Below are 21,077 nucleotides of genomic sequence, written 5' to 3' on the forward strand. Positions count from 1 at the left end.
TTATAGAAAGTTATAATGGGTTTGTATAGGAAGGTCCTGGAAGGGGGAAAATGGGGGGAAATGAATATAAAATATCTAAATACTGAATGAAGAAATTCACAAACTGTCCTGGGTGTTCCTAAAAGCCTGATTGGACAATAAAATGACAAAAAGTTTTTTTGAAAGTGAAATATCCCTTTAATTTAACAGTTTGGCTGCTCTTGGTAGCCAAACACGTTCACAGACGAGATAAGGTTTCCATGGTAACCCGCATCTCAGACGCTTGCTACGGGTGCTGGTGAAAGAAAAAACTGCATACGTCATGACGCAACGCAGCCAGAAGCAACCGAGAGCGGCCATTATCCATTGACTCCTATTCTATACTGAAACATAAAAACGGCTTTATCTCGAAATAAGGTGCAAATAACGCCGAGGAGGCCGAGATCAGCTTGTCTTCACGGCGACACTATGCCGTGATGGTCGGCCCCGGTTAGGATTTTAGTTTTCGCGACCGTTTGTAAACAAACAGATCTCCTTCCTGGATCGTCAGTGTACACCCACGTGCACACACACGGAGCTTCCGGGGCTCTTCAAAATAAAGCGCAAGTGAATGGTGGCGTCCTGAGTGTTAAGGGGAGACCTTGAAACAGTAAAGTTTTTAGAAACAGCTCATCCTAACCCGTGTCCTTGGCGACCAGCCTCCGCCGGGGCTTGACTTTGGGCTGGGTGGCCTCCACGGAGCCCGGGGGGAAGCTGAGCTCGCTGCGCTGGATGTGTGGCATCATGCCCGCTGGCCCCGGCAGCATGCCAGCCTGGGAGCCTGGCACAGAGCCGGGCACCATGCCCGGCTTCTTCATGGAGCCCGGGTAGGGAGCACCGCTGTGGTTGTGGATGTGGTTGGGGGACAGAGAGTCTCCCATGGGCCTGGGGAAGGCCGAGGGGCTGGGGGCGCGCGAGATGTGGTTGGGCAGGGTGGGAGGCGTCGCCTGGGAAAATAAAATACAAATAAAATGAAAATAAAATGAATAAAAACATGGCACTTCATTCATGTCAAAAAAGTTTGCAGACACCTGGTGTAAAAGGAAAAGAAACGCGGACCTAGTGTAGAGCCCTGGGGGACCCCAGTCAACTAAGGCCATGGCTACACGGAGCCGGATTTTTCATATATCCCGGTTTTTCAGATATCCACATAGAAAAATATCTAGGTCCACACGACAAAGATATCTAGGTCTAACAAGCACACACACAGTAAAGTCTTCAGAGATATCCGGGTTCCCTGTCTACACGGATCCAGTGAATCGGATATTTTTCAATCTCTCCACTTATTTATCTGGTTTAAAAAATATCCAGCTTCGTGGCCGAAATATCCAGCTTCATGTGGCTGCAAGCCCCAACGGCACAAAAAAATGTCTAGCTTCAGAAATATCCAGCTCCGTGTAGCCATGGCCTAAAGACTACAGGAGACTCTTTCCAACTCCTGGCAGACTGGCAGTCGGTGGCATTTAGTGGCACAGACTACACTAAAAGACGGCAAACGGAAAAGACGGAAAAGCTGCCGATGGATCCCTGTCGGCAGCAAACGCTTTCCACCGCCGACGTCGTTCAAAAATCTGCTTGGTTAAGACCTGCCTTATGTGTACTGTATAGCGTTTAAGTGGGTAAAATGTGGTTGGGTACACAGTGGTGTAAAGTAACTAAGATTTTTTTTCTTTTTTAATATTATTGCACTTAAGTACAGTTTTAAGCTATTTGTACTTTATTTGAGTATTTCCAATATCCAATACTTTTACTTTCACTCCACTACATCTCAGATCCAAATACTGTACTTTTACTCCACTACATTTATCTGAACATTTTACTTTGCGGATACAAATTACCGTATACATTAACAACTTTAGCCCTATTTTACACCTATAGGCTATTTCAAAATAGCCAATCCAGAAGCTCACAATGTTGTGAGCTTGTAGATCTGCCATTTTCAAACATTCTTGTACTTGTACCTGGTAGGACGAGGGGGGCTGCCGGGAGGCGAGGTGGGGGGCCATGAGGAGGGGGGTAGGGGAAGAGGTGGTGGAAGGGTGGGGGGGGTAGGGGGACTGTCTCTGATGATGACCGGCCCCCCACTGGCCGTCTGGCCCCGGGGGGCCCCCCCTCCCGTCAGGGGGGCCCTCCTCCCCGACCACTCCCCGGCCCATGCCGGGGTACGGGGGCCCCTGCTGTGACAGTGGCGGGCCCTGCCGGCCCCCGGGGTATCCGGGGAAGCCCATGTCGCTCCTGGGGTGCCACATGCCCCCCTGAGGGGGAGGCCCCCCTCCTCCGTCTCCGACAGAGGAGCCCCCGGAGACAGGGGCGCCGCCGGGTCCACTGCCCATCATGCCGTGCGGCGCAGGGGGCGGTCCTTGGGAGGCGGCGGAGGGTGGCATGCGGCCGTCGCGGCCGTAAGGGAAGGAGGGGTACTGGCTCTGGACGGGCCGGCGCTCCGGGCCCATGTAGCCCCCGCCGCCCCCTGCCCCCGCCCCCGGGCCGTACTGCCCGTAGACATCGGGAGGCTGCTGGCCGAACTGCTGCTGCTGCTGCTGCTGCAGGACGAACGGCTCGCCCTCGTGGCGCTTGGACGGAGGGTACATCCCCTCCACCGGACGCTTGTAGCCCTGGAGGAAGGAACCAATGCACCATTTATCATCGTTTCAACAGTGTTGATTTCGTTGACTAAAACTATGACGAAACTAAGCTGTGATGACTTAAACTAAGACTAAATATATTGACAATTTCGTCAACAAAATAAAAACTAGACTAAAACGTTAGGGAGGGACCAATCTGGGAACCACATCATCAAAGAAAGGGCGACGCCCACTCGGCCTGTCTCTCTAGCTTGTATATCAGCTATTTTTCAATAGTTAAAGCATAAAATATTGATACACAATAATGTGTACCCGTTCTGAATGGGTTAAGTGGTTACAATGTGGTGGGGTACATGCAGGCTGGGTACAGACCTGTTGCTGAGGGTACATGCCAGGCTGGTGGGAGCCGTAGGGCATGCTGGGATACGGCTGACCGTAGCCTTCATGACCGTGTCTGGAGGAAAACAAAACAACACAGGAACAACCAATCAGTGATGAGGTTCATATCTGAACTGAAACTTCTGGAGTGTCGATGCTGAAGGAAGTGACTGTGATCCAATGGATCCAATGGAGCTATTATTTAATAAACAAGTTATTTGTGTTAATAAACAAGTTATTTGTGTTAATGCTTTCCATTGGTTCAATATTTATAAAAACCCCACAGGCAACCTTAAAGCAAAGTAAAGTATCAAAGTAGCAAACCTTTTCTCAACATCGAGGGCATCAATTTAAGAAGAAAAATATATATTCAGTATATATGGAGAAACTATGTTTTTGTCTGGCAGCCACAATAGAGGGTATGCGCGTGACATCAATACCCGGAAGTTATGCGGAAACGCCTACTGAGTGGCAAAAACTACTTTCTGGCCTTGACAGCCCATAGATCCAAACAGAAAAGTCCTTTCTGATTGCATTAAACAATGTTAAACAACGTTAAACTCACTTTGCCACTCGATTTGCCACTCGATTACTTTATGCATGTGCATACCCTCTATATGTTTGTCTCAAAGAGTCTTGGGGTCATGCGGTGTGACCTCAGGGTCAAGGGGCAGCCGGTCCACAGCACGGTAGGCGCCACCTCCAGTTCCATCAGAATCTGAATTTTCAGGCTATGTTCACCCAATGTGGCTGTTGCTACGACAACGGTTATGTAACCGTTATACTTTACCACTGCCAACGAGTAGCACAAATACCGTGAAGGTCGTTTGAGCTGAACAGAAACTGCCAGAGAAATGTTTTAAAGAGGCTACGAAGAGACTTTTACTCCACTACATCACACTTTAAGTCAAATACATGTTGAATTCAGGTGTTTACTTGCAACAGAGTATTTCTATATTGCAGTATTGATACTTTTATTTTACGTGAGTATTCAATAGAAAAACAGTAATTCTGGGGTGAACTACTCCTTTAAGCAACAGTATGTGAGAACTTTTACCTCTGAAGGGGGAATCTGTTGGCAGGGAACATGCTGGGGTCATTGCTGTTCTGCCCTGAAGGGGGCGCCATGCTCCCATCTGGACCCATCATGTGTTCAGGCCTGAGCACAATGACAAAATCACCTGATAAGTCAAATACAGGGATGGGACAATAATAGAATAATGAAGCCTTCCGAGATGACTGGCTCCCAGCCGCGGTGGGACACATATAAACATTTCATATCATGATTATGGTGACAAAAGAAATCGCGATTTACGATATTATCGCGATAATCAAAATCCATTATCCTGGGGCGGAACATTTGCCAAAAAATAGCAGATCTATAAGCTCACAACGCGTCAGGTTGCGACCTATGGACACTGATGACTGGCAGCGGCCACAGCGTCCCCCGGCAGGAATCAACACCTCCTAGCTGTGAAGCGACAGCGCTACCGGCTGGTTGCTTACCTGCGATCGTAGCCGGGGCCGTAGGGGAACTGGGGGCGAGGCCCGACTCCTCCCATCCCGGCCAGGGGTCCGGAGGGGGGTCCGCGGGGGTACATGTCCTGCATGGCACCGCTGGCCATCTGAGCAGGGCCGTACGCCTCTGTAGGGAGAACACAGGGGTTAAAGACACACAAAAAAAGAAAAGAAATCCCAAGACTGAAATGTATTTTCAGACCATATCACAATATGTGATAGAAACATGGGCTTAAACACACACAGCAACCTACCTACACAGTACAGTACATACAATACAGTTTTTTCTTTTTCTATTTTTTTTTTATCGCACTGACCTTTGGACACTCACTATTAGATTGTGTTAGTAGTTTTTGAGTATTTTTGCCTGTGTTTGACATGATGGTGAGATTTGTTGCACTAACTAGCATTGACTGTTATGGTCACTTTGATTTGGGCACTGTACTATATTGATAGTTGTGCTTAAGGACACTTATACATAAAGTGTCCTTAAGCACAACTATCAATATAGTACAGTGCCCAATATATATATATATATATATATATATATATATATATATATATATATATATATATATATATATACATATACATATATATATATATATATAATTCGTTCCCTTTCTTGATGTATCTTGCTCTGTTCTTATTTTTCTTTTATATTTTTCATACTTCTCTGTAACTTTGTAAATAAACTTATACTGCTGTGCTGCCTCTGGGCAACTGATTTTCCCCCTTGGGATAAGTATATGCAGCCGAAAGCAGTGCTTGCACGCTCTGCTGGTGCAAGTAATGACAGTGACAGATGCTTTCCATGTCTTAATGGATTAAGAATAAAAAAAACAAAGGTCCACAAGCCTTGCGTTGAGATGTGAGCTTGTAAAACTGTCTATTTGCTCAACCGTTGTGTGACGCTGTCATGCAATGAAGTAAAAAGAAAATAGAGGACATTCATTTATGATTTATGAGGGGGGGGGGGGAAGGTTTTAGACAATTCTGTTGATTTACATGTCCTATTTTCCAATTGCTTCTGAACCTACTTTTGGCTGCTGAAATGGACTAATTTCCCCTTAGGGATTAGGAAGGCTTGATCTTATTTTGAGCATAGCAACACATTTCTTTTTTTAAGACAGTTCCCGTTTTGACCACAGAGGGGCACCAGAGACCAGGCAGATGGTTGAGCAGCCACTGCAGATAGCAGGGTGCAGGCATGTGGAGCCTGGTATTCTGGTATTCAACATGAGAAGGAGCAGATTATTTTAAGAGGCAGTTTGGTGGTCTTTGTGCAAGTATTTACAGCAGTGGTTCTCAAACATTTTCATGGATTTGGCCTCAGACCCCCATCTGAAAAAAAAAACTCGTTTTTGACCAGATGAAGAGCTTGTAGCTCGAAACGCCGTCAATAAATATTCAGTCATTTGGAGCAGAGTGTGCGGGTTTCCTTTTTCTATTGTGCTATTTTTCACCCAGCACCTCACTAAGAGATGTGCGTATTTTTCTACTTTTGATTAAAGGGACTTTGATGCCACAGTATTATATTATCTAATTGTGGTGGTCAAGGACCCCCACTTTGAGAACCACAGTTTTACAGAAGCTGGGGGTAAAATCAGGGGTCTTCAAAAGGGGGTCCATGACCCCTATAGGAGTTACTAGAGCTGGCAGCCAAATCATTTTTTTGAGTGGTGCAAACCGCTTCTGGATGTGTCTGTATGTATACTACATATGCAGGGGTGTCGCACCAAAGTCTGGGCCCTGGGTACAAGGATTCACTCACATTTTGTGCTTTAGCTAAATATACAAGCTCACAGCGCGGCAGCTATTTTTGAAAAGTTGTGAAAAATGTGTGCAAATCTTTGCCATTATGTCAAATATTGCGATTAGACGATAATGTAATACTTGTGACAGTCCTCGTTCTCACCTTTCCTCTGACCGCCGTAGGGTTCTTTGCTGGGATCGTACAGCTGTCTCATGGAGGAGGGGTCTGCTGGGCCCCCCCCTCCTCCTCCTCCAGGCTGGTAGGGGCCCCCGGTGGGCCCCACCCCCCCGGCGGGCCCCCCTGGCCCCGGCCCTCGCTTGCCGTGGAAGGCTGCGGCGTCGCCGCCCTCCGAGAAGGGGTCCTGGACGCTCACCCCACCACCGCTGGTCCTGAGACGAGACAACACTTTAGAACGCTGACCACATTTGTGGGTCACAAATTTTAGTTAATGGGTCCCATTATTATTTTGTTTCCGGCATTTTTTTATTATTATTATTTCAGAAAAAAAAAAGAAAAAAAAATAGAACATTCACAAAAAAGCTAAATGTTTGGATGAATTGTAATGATTCTTTTAGTTATTTCATGAAGAAATAAAATACATAAATAAAATAAAATTCCATTAATTAGAAATCAAATGTTTGTGAAAATAGACAACCTATGCTGCGGTTTTCACTAGTTTGGGTCCCCTGGCAAACGTCTAATTTCTCTTCTGGGTCCTGGGCTACAAAGGTTTGGGAACCACTGCTTTAGAACGTTGGTTCTCAACCTTCTTGGCTGAAGACACAAAAATGGAAATGAAGACGTTTGACTGGGGGTGAAATTTTCACAATTTCTTAAATTGTATCTATTTATTTATGAAATACTGTTGATGAATATTGATGAAGACCCTTGTAAGAGCCTTGTAGATCGAAGAATGTTGGCATTTTAACTTATGAAGCCTGTTCTCCTCTGTCATTTTTTAGTGCCTGGCTTGGCTTTTTCATTACTTTTGAAAAATGATTTAGCTGTTGTTGTTTTAGTTGCTGAAAATGTGTTTTGTTTGAACTTTTGAAATAATATATATGTCTCTATATATATATATATATATATGTGTATCTTTCAAATGTAGGAAACGGAGAAATTTACTCGAGAGTCACGACCAATAAAAATGTGTCCGCGATGCACAAATGGGTCCCGTCCCGATTCGTTCCATGGACAGATACTACAGACCTAAAAGAATGTTGAACATCAAGAACAGAACATGTACTGATGCTTCTCTAAAGAATAACGTGACTCTCAGTGGGCCGAGTTCTGTCAACTTCCTGCTTTTAAGTGTTCCACAGGGGGACAACAGTATATAAGCTATTAGATAGAACAGCGCTTAGATGGTCAACTGCCCAGCCTAGATAGAAACTATTTTTATTATTATCACCATTATTATTATTACCCCTTTAGCCCTATTTTATACTTTGATGAATGACAGTGCTGACCACAATTGCTTACAATCTTCTACAAGATCACAACTGGTTGCATCACAATGCTGTATTGTTTTTTGATAGTCGTGCTTTAAGACACTTTATATTATTCGTTCCCTTTCCTGTTGTACCTTGCTCTTACTGTACTTACTGTACTCTGTTCTTGTTTTTTCTTTTTATCTTTTTCATACTTCTCTGTAACTTAGTAAATAACCTTATACTGCTGTGCTGCCTCTGGGCAACACATTTTCCCCCTTGGGATAATAAAGGTATGTATCTATCTATCTAATGCTTTGGGATTTAATCAGCATAACATCACAGGGCCTTGGGTTGAAAGTGGTTCCATACATGTGCAAGCTGACAGGATGTTGTTTTGAGACACTGTGGATGCATTAGAGTAACAAAGTCATGACGTGAATCGCTCATCCCCCGATTCCACAGAAGTCATTTCTCTATGGAGAATAACATTGGGTCATCTCTTAAAATTGACTCATACTGTTTAAGCATTGCGGTCCAAAAATAAACAAACGGTCTCTGCGATATTGTCGCGGAGGTGGCTCTGTTTGGTTTATGATAGTCATTCACTCATATTTGATAAAGCCTGTTTCTAGCAAACATGTAACTAATTGGGTGAAAGTAACATTAGTGTTTTCTCACCATCAGTTGATTCTTCATATCCATGAGAGTCAAACCGCTGAGATCATTTGTTTATGTTTGGAACACGGTTCTTATATGACGCGATATGAAAAAAAGTCTATGGGAATTCAGAATGGGGGGAAAAAAACATGAACCAGGTAGGATGTGTAAATGGCGTCACACTTTGCTGCTCTATTTGGTTGTAGTGTACCTGTTGTGCTGGGAGGTGAGGTGTCCGGGGGTTAGGGGTTAGGGGTTAGGGTTGTAGTGTACCTGTTGTGCTGGGAGGTGAGGTGACCGGGGGTTAGGGGTTAGGGTTGTAGTGTATCTGTTGTGCTAGGGGGTGAGGTGTCCGGGGGTTAGGGTTAGGGGTTAGGGGTTAGGGTTGTAGTGTACCTGTTGTGCTAGGGGGTGAGGTGACTGGGAGTTAGGGGTTAGGGGTTAGGGGTTAGGGTTGTAGCGGGGGTGAGGTGACCGGGGGTTAGGGGTTAGGGTTAGGGTTGTAGCGTACCTGTTGTGCTGGGGGGTGAGGTGACCGGGGGTGGGCTTCAGCTCTCCGGGGGCCTCCGTCATGGAGCTGCTGCCTGTGGACTGCGGGGTGGTGGGACCCTGCAGAGAGCCAGAGTTGGCTGGACGGGGGGAGGGGGGAGAGAGAGAGAGAGAGAGAGAGAGAGAGAGAGAGAGAGAGAGAGAGAGAGAGATTAGACCTGTGGTTCTCTAGCCTTGCATAGCCAGGCTTACTCATCTGCGAAGAGAAAAGCCTGGTTACGACCATGGGGCTTTTAAGCTGTGACATAATTTTGTAGGCAGAGGAGAACTCTGCCCCCAGAGCATTTTCTGTCCCTCGCTATTTCAACAGATCCGAGACAAAAATAACGACTAAAGTATAATTCTAACACTTTCCTTTCAACAACAAAGAGAAGAAAAATGTGTAAATAGTAAAAATAGTAAAAAGATTCACGGAAACTGGGGGCAGAAATTCTCCTCTGCCTACAAAATGATGTCACACTTAACAGCCCCATAGGCTGATACATAGAATGGTGCTACTTCCGCTGAATTACACCGGAAGACTGCAACACATGATGTAACTTCCGTTAACCGCAGCACTTCCGCCACTTCCGGTGTCTGCAGATTCAAGCCATTTACATCACCTAGTGTTGGCCAGGGGGGTGGTTCTCAAATGTTTTCATGTCAAGGACCCCCAGATTGACACTAATTATTTTATTGAATTCAATGTCCATTTAGAATGTGGTTCTTTTGTTTAAAGGAGTAGTTAGCACCCAAATGATATCTTTCCTATTTATTACTCGTACCATGAAGACTTGAGTTCAATAATATTTTTTTTGTATTTTTTTGCATTCCATAAGATAAAAAAAGATATAATGGTAAATGTACCCCCATTGATTCCGGATGGGGACCGAAATGCATTTATGTTAATTGTGTCACGTTTACTAACATGCCAAGTTTAGCTGCACTTGAACAACCGTTCCAGGCTGCCACATCCAGCCTAAGAAACCGTAAAAATAAAATGTACTTCCTAAAATAAATGTATCATGCCTTGTTGCTAAGGTATGGCAACATGACTGGTGTCTTGCGTGCGTGCAAGACACCAGTCATGTTGCCATACCTTATCTTCTTTCTGAACTGACACCACTGCCAGCGATGTGGCCAGGCTGCTAGCCATGCTGCTCCCTGTTTCACATGTCAACAATAGAGCCACACGCCTCCATCTGTGGCTGCTATAATTAGACCAAAAGGGGGAGGGAGGGAGGGGGGAGAGAGAGAGGGAAAAAAAGGGCGAGCGAAGAGGAGAGAGAGAGAGAGAAAAAAAAAGTGCTGTGTCACTGCCTGGTGTGCGGTCGGTTGGTTTGCCGTGTGAAACTGGGTCAGGATGAGGTCAATGTTGTTCGCTCTGTTTCTCCTTAGGGATTCCCCCTCCCCCCTCCACCTCTCCCCACCCTCCACCCACCCGGCCTCTCTCTCTCTCTCTCTCTCTCGCTCGCTCACTATCCAACAGTAATTTATTCCGTCTCGAGATCAAAAGAGTTCAGGAGAGGATGATACAGCAATTGGATTATCATGGACGCACGCACGCGCATACCGCACACACACACACACACACACACACACACACACACACACACACACACACACACACACACACACACACACACACACACACACACACACACACACACACACACACACACACACACACACACACACACACACACACTCTTTAAACCAATCGGCTCTCTGTGCATAACTGCAATCCCAGGTTCTTTTATTTATTTTTCAGAAGGTGTCTGTCATACTCGTTTCCTGTTCCACGTTATAGCTTTGTTTGATTGGCTCAAGCAGCAGATGAACCAGAAACATGTTCACTGTAACATAAGTGCCCTCAACAAGGCATATATACAGTATATATATATATATACGGTCAGACTGAAGATCTTGGCTAGTTTTCTGAAGTAACCTTTTTCTCTGAGCGTTTTCCCATTGAAGCATTGGAATAAAATGTCACTTCAAATACTGAGGTTAACCTTTTCCCCCTTCCCGATTGGCTCTCCATTAGAGTCAACAGCAATCACACTTTTTTCATAATTATTTCTAGTTATTACACTACGAAAACACTAGGCCAGCATCAGTAAGCGACAAGCGTCTAATCTCCATAGGCTCCTATCCAATTGCCGTTGCAAAGAAACGGCTTTATCTCGGAATCTGCTTCCAAATTTTTCATTTCCGTGTGAGAATAAAACATACTCGGCCACCATTTTAGACTCGATTGTGGCTTCCGGGGCTCTTCAAAATAAAGCGTAAGTGAATGGTAATAATTACCAAAATAATGGCATCCCAAATGAAGTGTTGTACTACTCACCGGGTGACGGGGGTTGGATCTTGGGCTGTGTGTGTGCGGGGGTCTTCTTGGCGTCTCCGGGGGGTTCGGGCGGGGGCTCCTCGCCCCGCTCCACCTTGCACTCGTAGGCGAACAGGTACTGGATGTACTGCTTCTTCAGGGAGCTGGCGGAGCTGCTGGACGTGCCCACGTTCAGGTGGGTGGACAGCTCCTTCCACTTCTTGTTCTTGTTCACCTGAGGACGACCGGGGGGACGCAACGTCATTCAGGTTTCACTATTCATTCACTATTTATTTGGTAAAACAGAAAATCGAGAATTGACCCTTTGTCAGCCTTCTGATTGGTCCCTGACTGGCCAACCAGAAAAATCTTTCTCTTTTGCTACCGGGGGCGGAGTTAAGCTGTGGGAAAAAGTCCACATTCTTCCATCTATACTATCATTTTGCGAATGTCTGTCTGAGTGAGTGAGTGTCTGTCTGTCTGTCTGTCTGAAACAGCGTTTCTCCTCAGTGGCTGGAGCAATTGATCTGAAATCGCATCACAATTAGCATATGAACACACCTAACATAACTGTGAAGCCCGTTTGTCACTTTCACAAATCGTATGCTGTATATTAGCATTTTTATGGTGTATCTACTATCTATTCTGCATCTAGCTTGAGGCTCATCTATTCTGCATCTAGCATGAGGCAACATGTTTAACCAGCTCTCTGTGTGTGTGTGTGTGTGTGTGTGTGTGTGTGTGTGTGTGTGTGTGTGTGCAGGCAGGCGGGTGTGTGCGTGGGCGGGTGGGCGGGCGGGCGGGCTGGGGGGGGGGGGGGTTAGCCATTAAACAAAACGGGTATTTCTTACATTGATGCTCCTACATATTATCATGCAAGCACCAGTTAAAGTTACTTTCCATCCCTCATATACTGTATGCACAGTGCACATCCCATAACCCACACACTGCACATCATTTTGGAGCTCATATCTTTGAACGGGTAAGGGCTAGTTAATATTAATGGCGAGAGTGTAGTTTTAAATTGATATTTATTCATATTTTTATTTTATTTTTTGTTTTGTCATGATAAATAGGAACATTTTGGAACAAAATGGAGTGAATACACAGTGAATATTTGTTGAAATGATAAAAAAAATCGCTATGTGGATTACTAGTCTTGCATAGAAGTCTCCTGCTAGACACTGCATTGTGCGGTGATGCGCGGTACGGCCACAATGCGGTACGGCGCGGTCATAGCGATTTCGATGAGTATAATCAATAAGCTTCAACAAACTAGTTCACATGAACGATAATAATGTAACTAAGATATTCGATTGGTACATATATTTTAAATGGGCAGAATTACAATTACAATACATTTTATGTTGAGGTCGAGCCTATAATTCCACAACTTCCTGGTCAGTGCGAGGTACCCAAGATGCACTGCTCTCTCTCTCTCTCTCTCTCCCTCTCTCTCTCTCTCTCTGTCCTCTGCCTGTTTCAGAGGATTAAACTAATTAAAACATGTATTTTCGGGGGGGAAAAACAGTTTTCCAATGTAATTACTGTACTTTTTTGTTCCTTTTTTATTAACCCTTTGCCGTCCGAAATAGAATGGTTGTTGGTAGATTAGCCGTGAAATTTCTATTATTATATTATGATCTGAACCGCATTCATTTTACCAGACATCCAGCACTATATCACGTGGTCTTCATCCCCCATTACCATTCCGCGATCGCTGTTGTTTTATTCACCCCAGTTCCCAGTGAAATTCTTAATCTGCATTGGCTTAGAGTGGGAGATTCGGCTGACGCATCATGTCCCTGTGCGTTTCGCGTGCGCGATCCGTTCACGTAAATGTCCCCTCAAATAATCCATGTGTGACTCAAGAGCAGAACTGAAAATTTTCGCTAGCATAGCCCCCAGCATGGCTGCGGTAGAAGCACTAGTGTACAGACAGTAAACGGATGGCTGGAAGGTGCCTTGGAGAAGGAAAGGAGCTGACGTCACCTCTGCTTCATGTGAGGGCAGCCATGAGCTATCGATGCACGAGTGGTGACTAGGGAAGGTTAGACGATCGCCGATTTTCGGATGAAAATCATTTATTTCTGTAAATACGGGAAAGTACGGGAAAAGACGAGCGGCTGCCCCTCCCCCCCTAGGAAGTCCGATATAGTACGGTTTTAATATTAAGGGGCTCCCCGTGGCTTGGAAAGGGTTAATATCACATAGATGTTTTTCTTTCGGTACTTTAAATAGCAATAATTAGGCTATGAAAAATATTTTTTTCCCATTCACTTCCATTATAAAGATATTCTTCCCTGGCTTTGTTGTCCCACCTAGTAACAGAATGGCATGGGGTGGGACTTGACAAAGAGTGAATTTGCCATGAACAAAACCCAAGTCTTGCCACAGACACATTTTGTCCGTGTACGAACATGTTGACCCCCCCCTGGGTTCCACTCACCATGGCCAGTCCTCCGATCTCCCTCACGCACAGGTAGAATCTGCAGAGGTCCAGGGGCTTCCTGCCCACGGCGGGGAGGAGGGGCACGGGGGTCCCCCTCTCCTCCATGAAGCTGAGGTAGCGGTCCACCCACGGCCGCCGCTCCGGCTCGCCGCCCATCTCGTACAGCCGCGTGATCTTCTCGTTGGTCATGGTGGCCACGCTGGGCTTCTGGACGGGAGGGAGGGAGGGCACACACAAGGAGCAAGACAATTATTAGGGCTGTCACCATTTATGACATTTTGACATGACGATTAATTGTCACTCAAATAATTGTGATTAACGATTTAATTGTGTTTTTGTCTTTGACAATTACATTTCTGTTTGGCTGTTAGGCTTTGAAGTTGCACATGGCAGATATGACACATTACTGACATATTTGACAACTTTATACTTAAAAAAGAACATTGATAGTGGAAATAGGAAATAGATCTACAAGCTCACAACGCCTCGCGCTGCGAGGCGTTCAGAGCTTGTAGATCGGCTATTTTTTGCAAAGAGGTTTGGTGTAGAGGGGGAAAGAGCAGACTAAGTACAGAGTGAAAGGTCAAGTTTTTTTAAGTATTGACGATTCAAGTGGTTAAATATCTGAAAACACAAATTGACATGAATCCAAAATACACTGATATTCGATCGTGCTGTCAAACAATGAAATGATATAGAATCTATGAAAAGGTTGTGGGGGTCCCTGCTTCAACTCTCTCTCTCAACTAAGGGGTCCTTGGTCTCAAAACATTGAAGACCCCTGCTGTAGTTGGAAGCAATAGAGAGGAGAGATCAATCTGACACTCACTGTTACCCGTTAAATGTGTGCTATCAATCTAGAATGCTGTACTGGAGATGATATATAACCCAGCAATGCTGCTGTAATAGGACTCTCTCATTAACGCCATTAATTAAACTAGTGGTTTGACACCATATATCTACAAATGAGTCACGTCTTTTGATACTGCCATTTTCTGTTCATGGAGGGAAAAAAATCTTCCAGTTTGAATGCATTTCAGAAATGGCAGATCAACAAGCTCACAATGTAAGCTTGTAGATCTGCAAATCGCTAAAACAATAGGAAGAAGTAAATGAAAACATTTTAACACTCATCTTTACTTTTCTGTAATGACAATCTATGCGAAGACAGCCCGTCTACGCGTTGTGAGCTTTTAAAAAAAAAAAAACATTTCAAGCCATTTTCAAATCATTTTAGAAAAATCCTGGAACAAAAGTCTTTTCAGATGGAGCAGTCTGGACTGGAGTCAGTTTACAGCCAAATGCAGCACGTATCAATGTGGGGGTCCTTGACATTAAAATGTTTGAGAACCACTGGATTTAGGCGGATTATATGTACCCTGCAATGTTCTTTTATAGACACGTATGAAGCTAGAAAGGACATCAAGACATCCTGTCCTGTTTTTCCATCCTCAGTACACTCAAAACTCATTTCTGGCCACGGTGTTTGTACGGCAGGGTTCCCCAATAGGCGGCCTGCGGGCCGTTTGCGGCCCGCGGGGGGCTACTGTCTGGCCCACACCAACCCCAGTAATAATGGTGGTATAAGAGCAGCAACAACACTAGTATATCGTCGTTGTCGGGTGGAAATCTCGTATCTCCAAATGTGTACGTTCTTTCGCAAATCATACAAGGCCGTCGCACAAAAGTAGTGAAAACAGCCGATCTACAAGCACACAACGCCTCGCACCGCAAGGCGTTGTGTGCTTGTAGATCGGCTGTTTTCACTAGTTTAAATCATTTTTAAAATGATAAATACAAAACAAACGGTTTTGGACATACAAGATTTTCACCCGACAACGACGAAAACTGTCGCTGGAGTAGTGGGAACACCACCGTCGCCCCCTGCAATGTCGTGGCCCTCGGCTTGGTACCCTAGACATAATTCAATGTTGTGGCCCTCGGCTTGGTACCCTAGACATAATTCAATGTTGTGGCCCTCGGCTTGGTACCCTAGACATAATTCAATGTTGTGGCCCTCGGCTTGGTACCCTAGACATAATTCAATGTTGTGGCCCTCGGCTTGGTACCCTAGACATAATTCAATGTCGTGGCCCTCGGCTTGGTACCCTAGACATAATTCAATGTTGTGGCCCTCGGCTTGGTACCCTAGACATAATTCAATGTCGTGGCCCTCGGCTTGGTACCCTAGACATAATTCAATGTCGTGGCCCTCGGCTTGGTACCCTAGACATAATTCAATGTTGTGGCCCTCGGCTTGGTACCCTAGACATAATTCAATGTCGTGGCCCTCGGCTTGGTACCCTAGACATAATTCAATGTCGTGGCCCTCGGCTTGGTACCCTAGACATAATTCAATGTCGTGGCCCTCGGCTTGGTACCCTAGACATAATTCAATGTCGTGGCCCTCGGCTTGGTACCCTAGACATAATTCGGCCCTTGGGGAAAACGAATTGTGGAACCCTGGTGTACGGGAACACAAGACTCTTAGAGCCTTGAGAACGGGTCGTTTTGGAATATCATTCAGGAGCATCCTGCATTTTGACGAGAAAGCTGACGAAATTCACCAGTGGTCCAAACTGGAGTAGCAAGATTTTTATAGGACAGCATTGAGAAACCAGGGCTTTATGGAGGAGATCGTGTGCTCCTAAACCAAAACATTTAGGAACTAAAAAAAGAAACATCAAACAAGACTACTTCAAATCTCGACAAACACATGTGCTCCTTATAGACGTTTGTTTTGCGGCAGCCTGGGCTGTCTTTAGGGGCATTCCAGCCAGACCATGTGGTCCAGAAAAAAATAAAAAATTAAAAAAACATTCAGAAGCTCATGAAAAAAAGATCGATATTTACAAGAATAATCTGGACAAGTGATCAAAAAGAGAGCCCTGCCATTCCTACAAATAAACTGTCTTGTAATAGACATTCCAAGCAGAACATTCATGCTCAGAAATATTACAAATTAGCTGTTTTTAAGTGACATGGCTTTTTAAGTAACTTAAGAGGTTTGTAAAAATCCATGTTACTGCCAACCCCTACTGTGTGGTTCGTGGAGTGGTTCTCAACCTTTTCGAGCCGCAAACTCCCCAAAAATAAAATTTGAACTGGGGACCCCCCATACCCTGTCGAGCTTATATTATTAGAGTTTGTTGATTACTTTTGATGCAGTAATGGACTTTATTTCTTTTGTTGTCCCGAGTCTCCCGACCCACAGGTTGAGAACCAGTGGCCCACAAAACTGATGAAACTGATGAAAAGTGATGACTCATCACTTTTCATAATTAAACCATCATTTTCTGGGGCCATTTGTAGCCCAAGGAATGTTTTTTTGAGCTAAACAAATGCTTGCGATGGATTCAGCATCATGACAAACCCCTAGTTAAACCCCTCACATCCTACTTAAATACCCAGGAAAAAAATGGCTATGGGAGACCAACTCTAGCGGCTGATAACATAAATTAAGCTGGGTCTCAGAAAGGGTTATCATACCAAAATGTAAACTAGAGACATGTAGGAAGTCAAAAATGTAAAAAAATTACGGTCACCTTGGGTGGTACCAATTTGTGAAGATATCAGAATTGGCCACTGGCCTATACGTGGTGCACCTCAATAGGGCTGGGACGATACGCGATGTTATCGCTTAGTTATCGTGATAAAAAACAAGCACGATCGTCCTCCGTCATGCACTGGGACCAATTCACCTTTTATTTGCAGAGAAGCATATCCGGTACCACTTAAATATACGTACTTGATACAGTCTTTTTTTCACTCTCCATCAAATGTCTATATTTTTTGGCAAATGTTCCGCCCCAGGATAATGGATTTTGATTATCGCGATAATATAGTAAATCATGATTTCTTGTGTCACAATAATCGTGACATGACATTTTCATATCGTCCCATCCCTACAACTCACCCACGCCGGCATATGTGCACACACACACACACACACACACACACACACACACACACACACACACACACACACACACACACACACACACACACACACACACACACACACACACACACACACACACACACACACACACACACACACACACAGTATCAAGGCAGACAAGCGGCCAAACCATTCCTCAAGCTAGGTTAGTGTTCAGGTCAACATGGCCAAAGCAGGAGAGACGGGAGTTCATCGCACAACACCATCATGTTATATTCATGGACCACAGATCTGGCTAGTTTCACCTGCTATGTACAACACCGTTGTACAACAAATTATAAAATAGTAGCTGGAATGATGCACTCGATTTAGTCAAATAAAAGTAATCGACAAGAATAATCGCAGACATAAATGGCTGAATGCAATGATTATGGTGACTTAGTGTCCAGACACAGGATCAATAAACACATACATCTGCTGGAGCATCAAAGCTCAGCTCCTGGCCTCTCCTCAGCAGCACAGACACCACGACACAAAGCAGGACAACAGTGTCACAACACAACAGCATCATTGTCACTGAACCTCACTCGCTCCCTGCCAATTAAATATGGGCTTTTTGGCTCATATTGCCATAAATCTCCATAGACTTCCATGTAATTTATAGTGCACAGATCATGCACGCCCATGCACAGATCATGCACCATGTTTGTGCAGGCTGTTCACAGCTTTCAAACAAAAAAATCAGATTGGAAATCCGTTCAGGAATTCTTGAGAAAATAGCCATTATGTTTTACATGTTATGTAAGCAAAGATGGCTGCCCTGTATGAAAGATGGGGTTGTATGGGGGGTGGAACATACAAAATCGCGATTGAAATCATGTTTACTAGATTTAATGGGGTCAAAAAAAAAAAAAAAAAAAACATTTTTTTTTTCTAAGTAAAAGTCGATTTAAGTCGTTTGGCAGGGAAGTCCATAGTGAGATAGTTGATCTGAAAGTCGTTTGGCACTGAACTAGTTAAGAGCGGGGATTACAAGTTTTCAGCTCAATACCTAATGGATAAATGGAGTGTCACTCTGGTACTTAAACTACCAAAAATTTAAGCCCCATTTAAAAAAATAATGAAACTCACAACATGTCGAGGTGTGACGCGTTGTGAGTCAACTAGAAATTACTGTTCCTAACGAAACAGTGTGGGCTCGCTTCAAGCCAAATAATAATCGTATAAAAGTACAAACTGTCACAACCCATTAAAAAGGTCTGACCCAAAAATTAGTCCTGCATTTGCATTATTTGAGAAAACATTGATTTAGAGAAACCAAGATATTTAGAAGAACATTGAAACATTGAAAATGTAGTGGCTGACTAGACGTTCTCAAAACATTGCTGAGAGTTGATAGTCATAACTGACAGTACAACATCATTTATACAAGCTCACTCAATAGTGCTCAAGTCCAAATATTTAGCCTTGTTATAAACCTGATGGCATCTTCTTTCTGAAGCTGCATTCAACTTAAAATGTGAGTTGACTTACTGCCACTATATTCACACTTTCATTTCTCATGGAAAACTATATACAGTATGAACAGCTATTTAAAATGACAGATTCAGGCAGAGCAGGTCACACGGAACGACAGTGGCCCTTTGAAAAGACACCCGTCTAGCGCCGTTTCCCCCGATCAAAACTACACCTTCTCTCTTGGATAACGAGGCCAGGGTTGAGAAGAGGAATGCACAGGGGCGTCACAAGGGCTAGGAAAGTGGGACTGAGTTACCAGGGCCCAAGGTGGAGGGGCCCAATAGTACCTTTAGCTATTGAAAAATAGCAGATATACAAGCTCACAGCGCGGCACCGAGTGCCGCGCTGCGAGCTTGTAGATCTGCTATTTTTGAAAAGTCGTAAAAAATTTGTGCAAATCTTTGAATATGTATTTTTTAAGCGAACATTTGTAACTCAAATTTTGCTTCCGGGGAGGGGTCCCTGGAACTAAATATTTTGAGATGGGGGTCTAGCTGTGGCCAAATACATATTATCATCTTGGGGGTCCTTCACATGAAAACGTTTGAGCACCACTGACATATTAGAAACACAAGTTTCTTGCACACATTTTCACGTTTTTTCAAAAAATTGCAGATCTACAAGCTCGCAGCGCGGCACTCGGTGCCGCGCTGTGAGCTTGTATATCTGCTATTTTTCAATAGTTAACATTCATGGGGGGCCCGCCGCAGTGAATCCAGAATTTGGTGTGACGCCCCTGGGAATGCACACACAGAGCCTAAATAAAAAGCTGAGTTTTCACACACATCCAGATGCAGCCTTAGTAGGAGAGAAGGGATACGGGGGAGATGGAAGCAACTTGAAACCCAACTCAAGGTGTGTGAGGAAACAAGACAAGAGAGGTGGGAACAGAAGAGGAGTGGAGTGGGTGTTCCGGAGCGCGCTGTGACTTCTTTCTTGCTTTGTGGAGACGGTGTGGTTATTTTGGGTCGCGCGGCGTCTTTTGTCAACTCTCGGAAATCATTGAAACATCAGGCAACGCCTGAATTCTAAGTCAACTTAAGTAACAAAACGTGTAGCAGATCCGGCAGTAACAGGATTCCATTTCTGACTGAGTCCTCTTTTTCCCGGTTTCAATGTCAACATCAAACACGCCGCCGTGGCTGTCGGGTGGAAACCTAGTAAGTCCAAACCCGATGCTTTTCAGGAAACGGAAAAAAGAACCGATGGATTCAGCGTACTTAAGTCACACTACTTTTTCATTTGTTCAATATTTATAAAACCCACAGACCGACAATTTATTTCCAAAATAGTGAAAATAGACTGCAAAGGCTCACATAGATTAACCTCGCCTCACCAGGCTTTCTGGGAGAAAGGCTAGAGAAAGCCTGGTATTCGTTTACTAAACAGGTTGGTTGATCCGGTTGGTTGATCCGGTCTAGACCGGATGACATCCTATGTCATTTTGTATTCAAAACGGACTACATTTTGGCCGGAACTACCGACCGGAATCAGTTTTAACCCAGTTAGCGCAACCGGAATCAGTTTTAACCCAGTTAGCGCAACCGGAATCAGTTTTAACTCAGTTAGCGCAACCGGAATCAGTTTTAACCCAGTTAGCGCAACCGGAATCAGTTTTAACCCAGTTAGCGCATGCGCAAAACTGGGGTAAAACTGATTCCGGTCGGTAAGTTCCGGCCAAAATGTAGTCCGTTTTTAATACAAAATGACGTAGGACGTCATCCGCTCCCGACCTGATCAAAAGCCCGAAATTGGAAGCGATCCCAGGCTACACATAGATTGGCCATTTTCGCTACTTTTACACAACATTCTTGTATCACATTCATTTACGAAAAAACAAAGCGTTGAAATACGGACCTGGAGATACCAGGATTCTGCCTGACAGCAACGACTTACAAGAAAGAAATTAACAGCCTTTGCTTCCTTGGAAGTTCTGACAACAAGATTGTTTTTCCCTCCTATTCGTAATCAAAGAAGCTTCCTTTGTTGCATTTTGTCGCATTGGTC

The 21,077-nt window shown here is 44.5% G+C and overlaps 1 protein-coding gene across 1 annotated transcript in view; it reads right to left on the reverse strand.

Moving 5' to 3' along the window:
- The window catches only part of arid1b (AT-rich interactive domain 1B), a 100,696-nt gene that overhangs the window by 11,718 nt on the left and 67,901 nt on the right, over positions 1–21,077 (reverse strand). Inside the window, 9 exon segments of the mRNA XM_080745075.1 lie at positions 659–965; positions 1,980–2,630; positions 2,973–3,054; positions 4,036–4,137; positions 4,485–4,623; positions 6,415–6,641; positions 8,854–8,971; positions 11,221–11,434; positions 13,649–13,858. Coding sequence (XP_080601201.1) covers positions 659–965; positions 1,980–2,630; positions 2,973–3,054; positions 4,036–4,137; positions 4,485–4,623; positions 6,415–6,641; positions 8,854–8,971; positions 11,221–11,434; positions 13,649–13,858 — 2,050 coding nt within the window.

The sequence above is a fragment of the Nannobrachium achirus genome (genome assembly GCF_963921795.1).
Source record: "Nannobrachium achirus genome assembly, chromosome: 16".
Lineage (NCBI taxonomy): Eukaryota > Metazoa > Chordata > Actinopteri > Myctophiformes > Myctophidae > Nannobrachium > Nannobrachium achirus.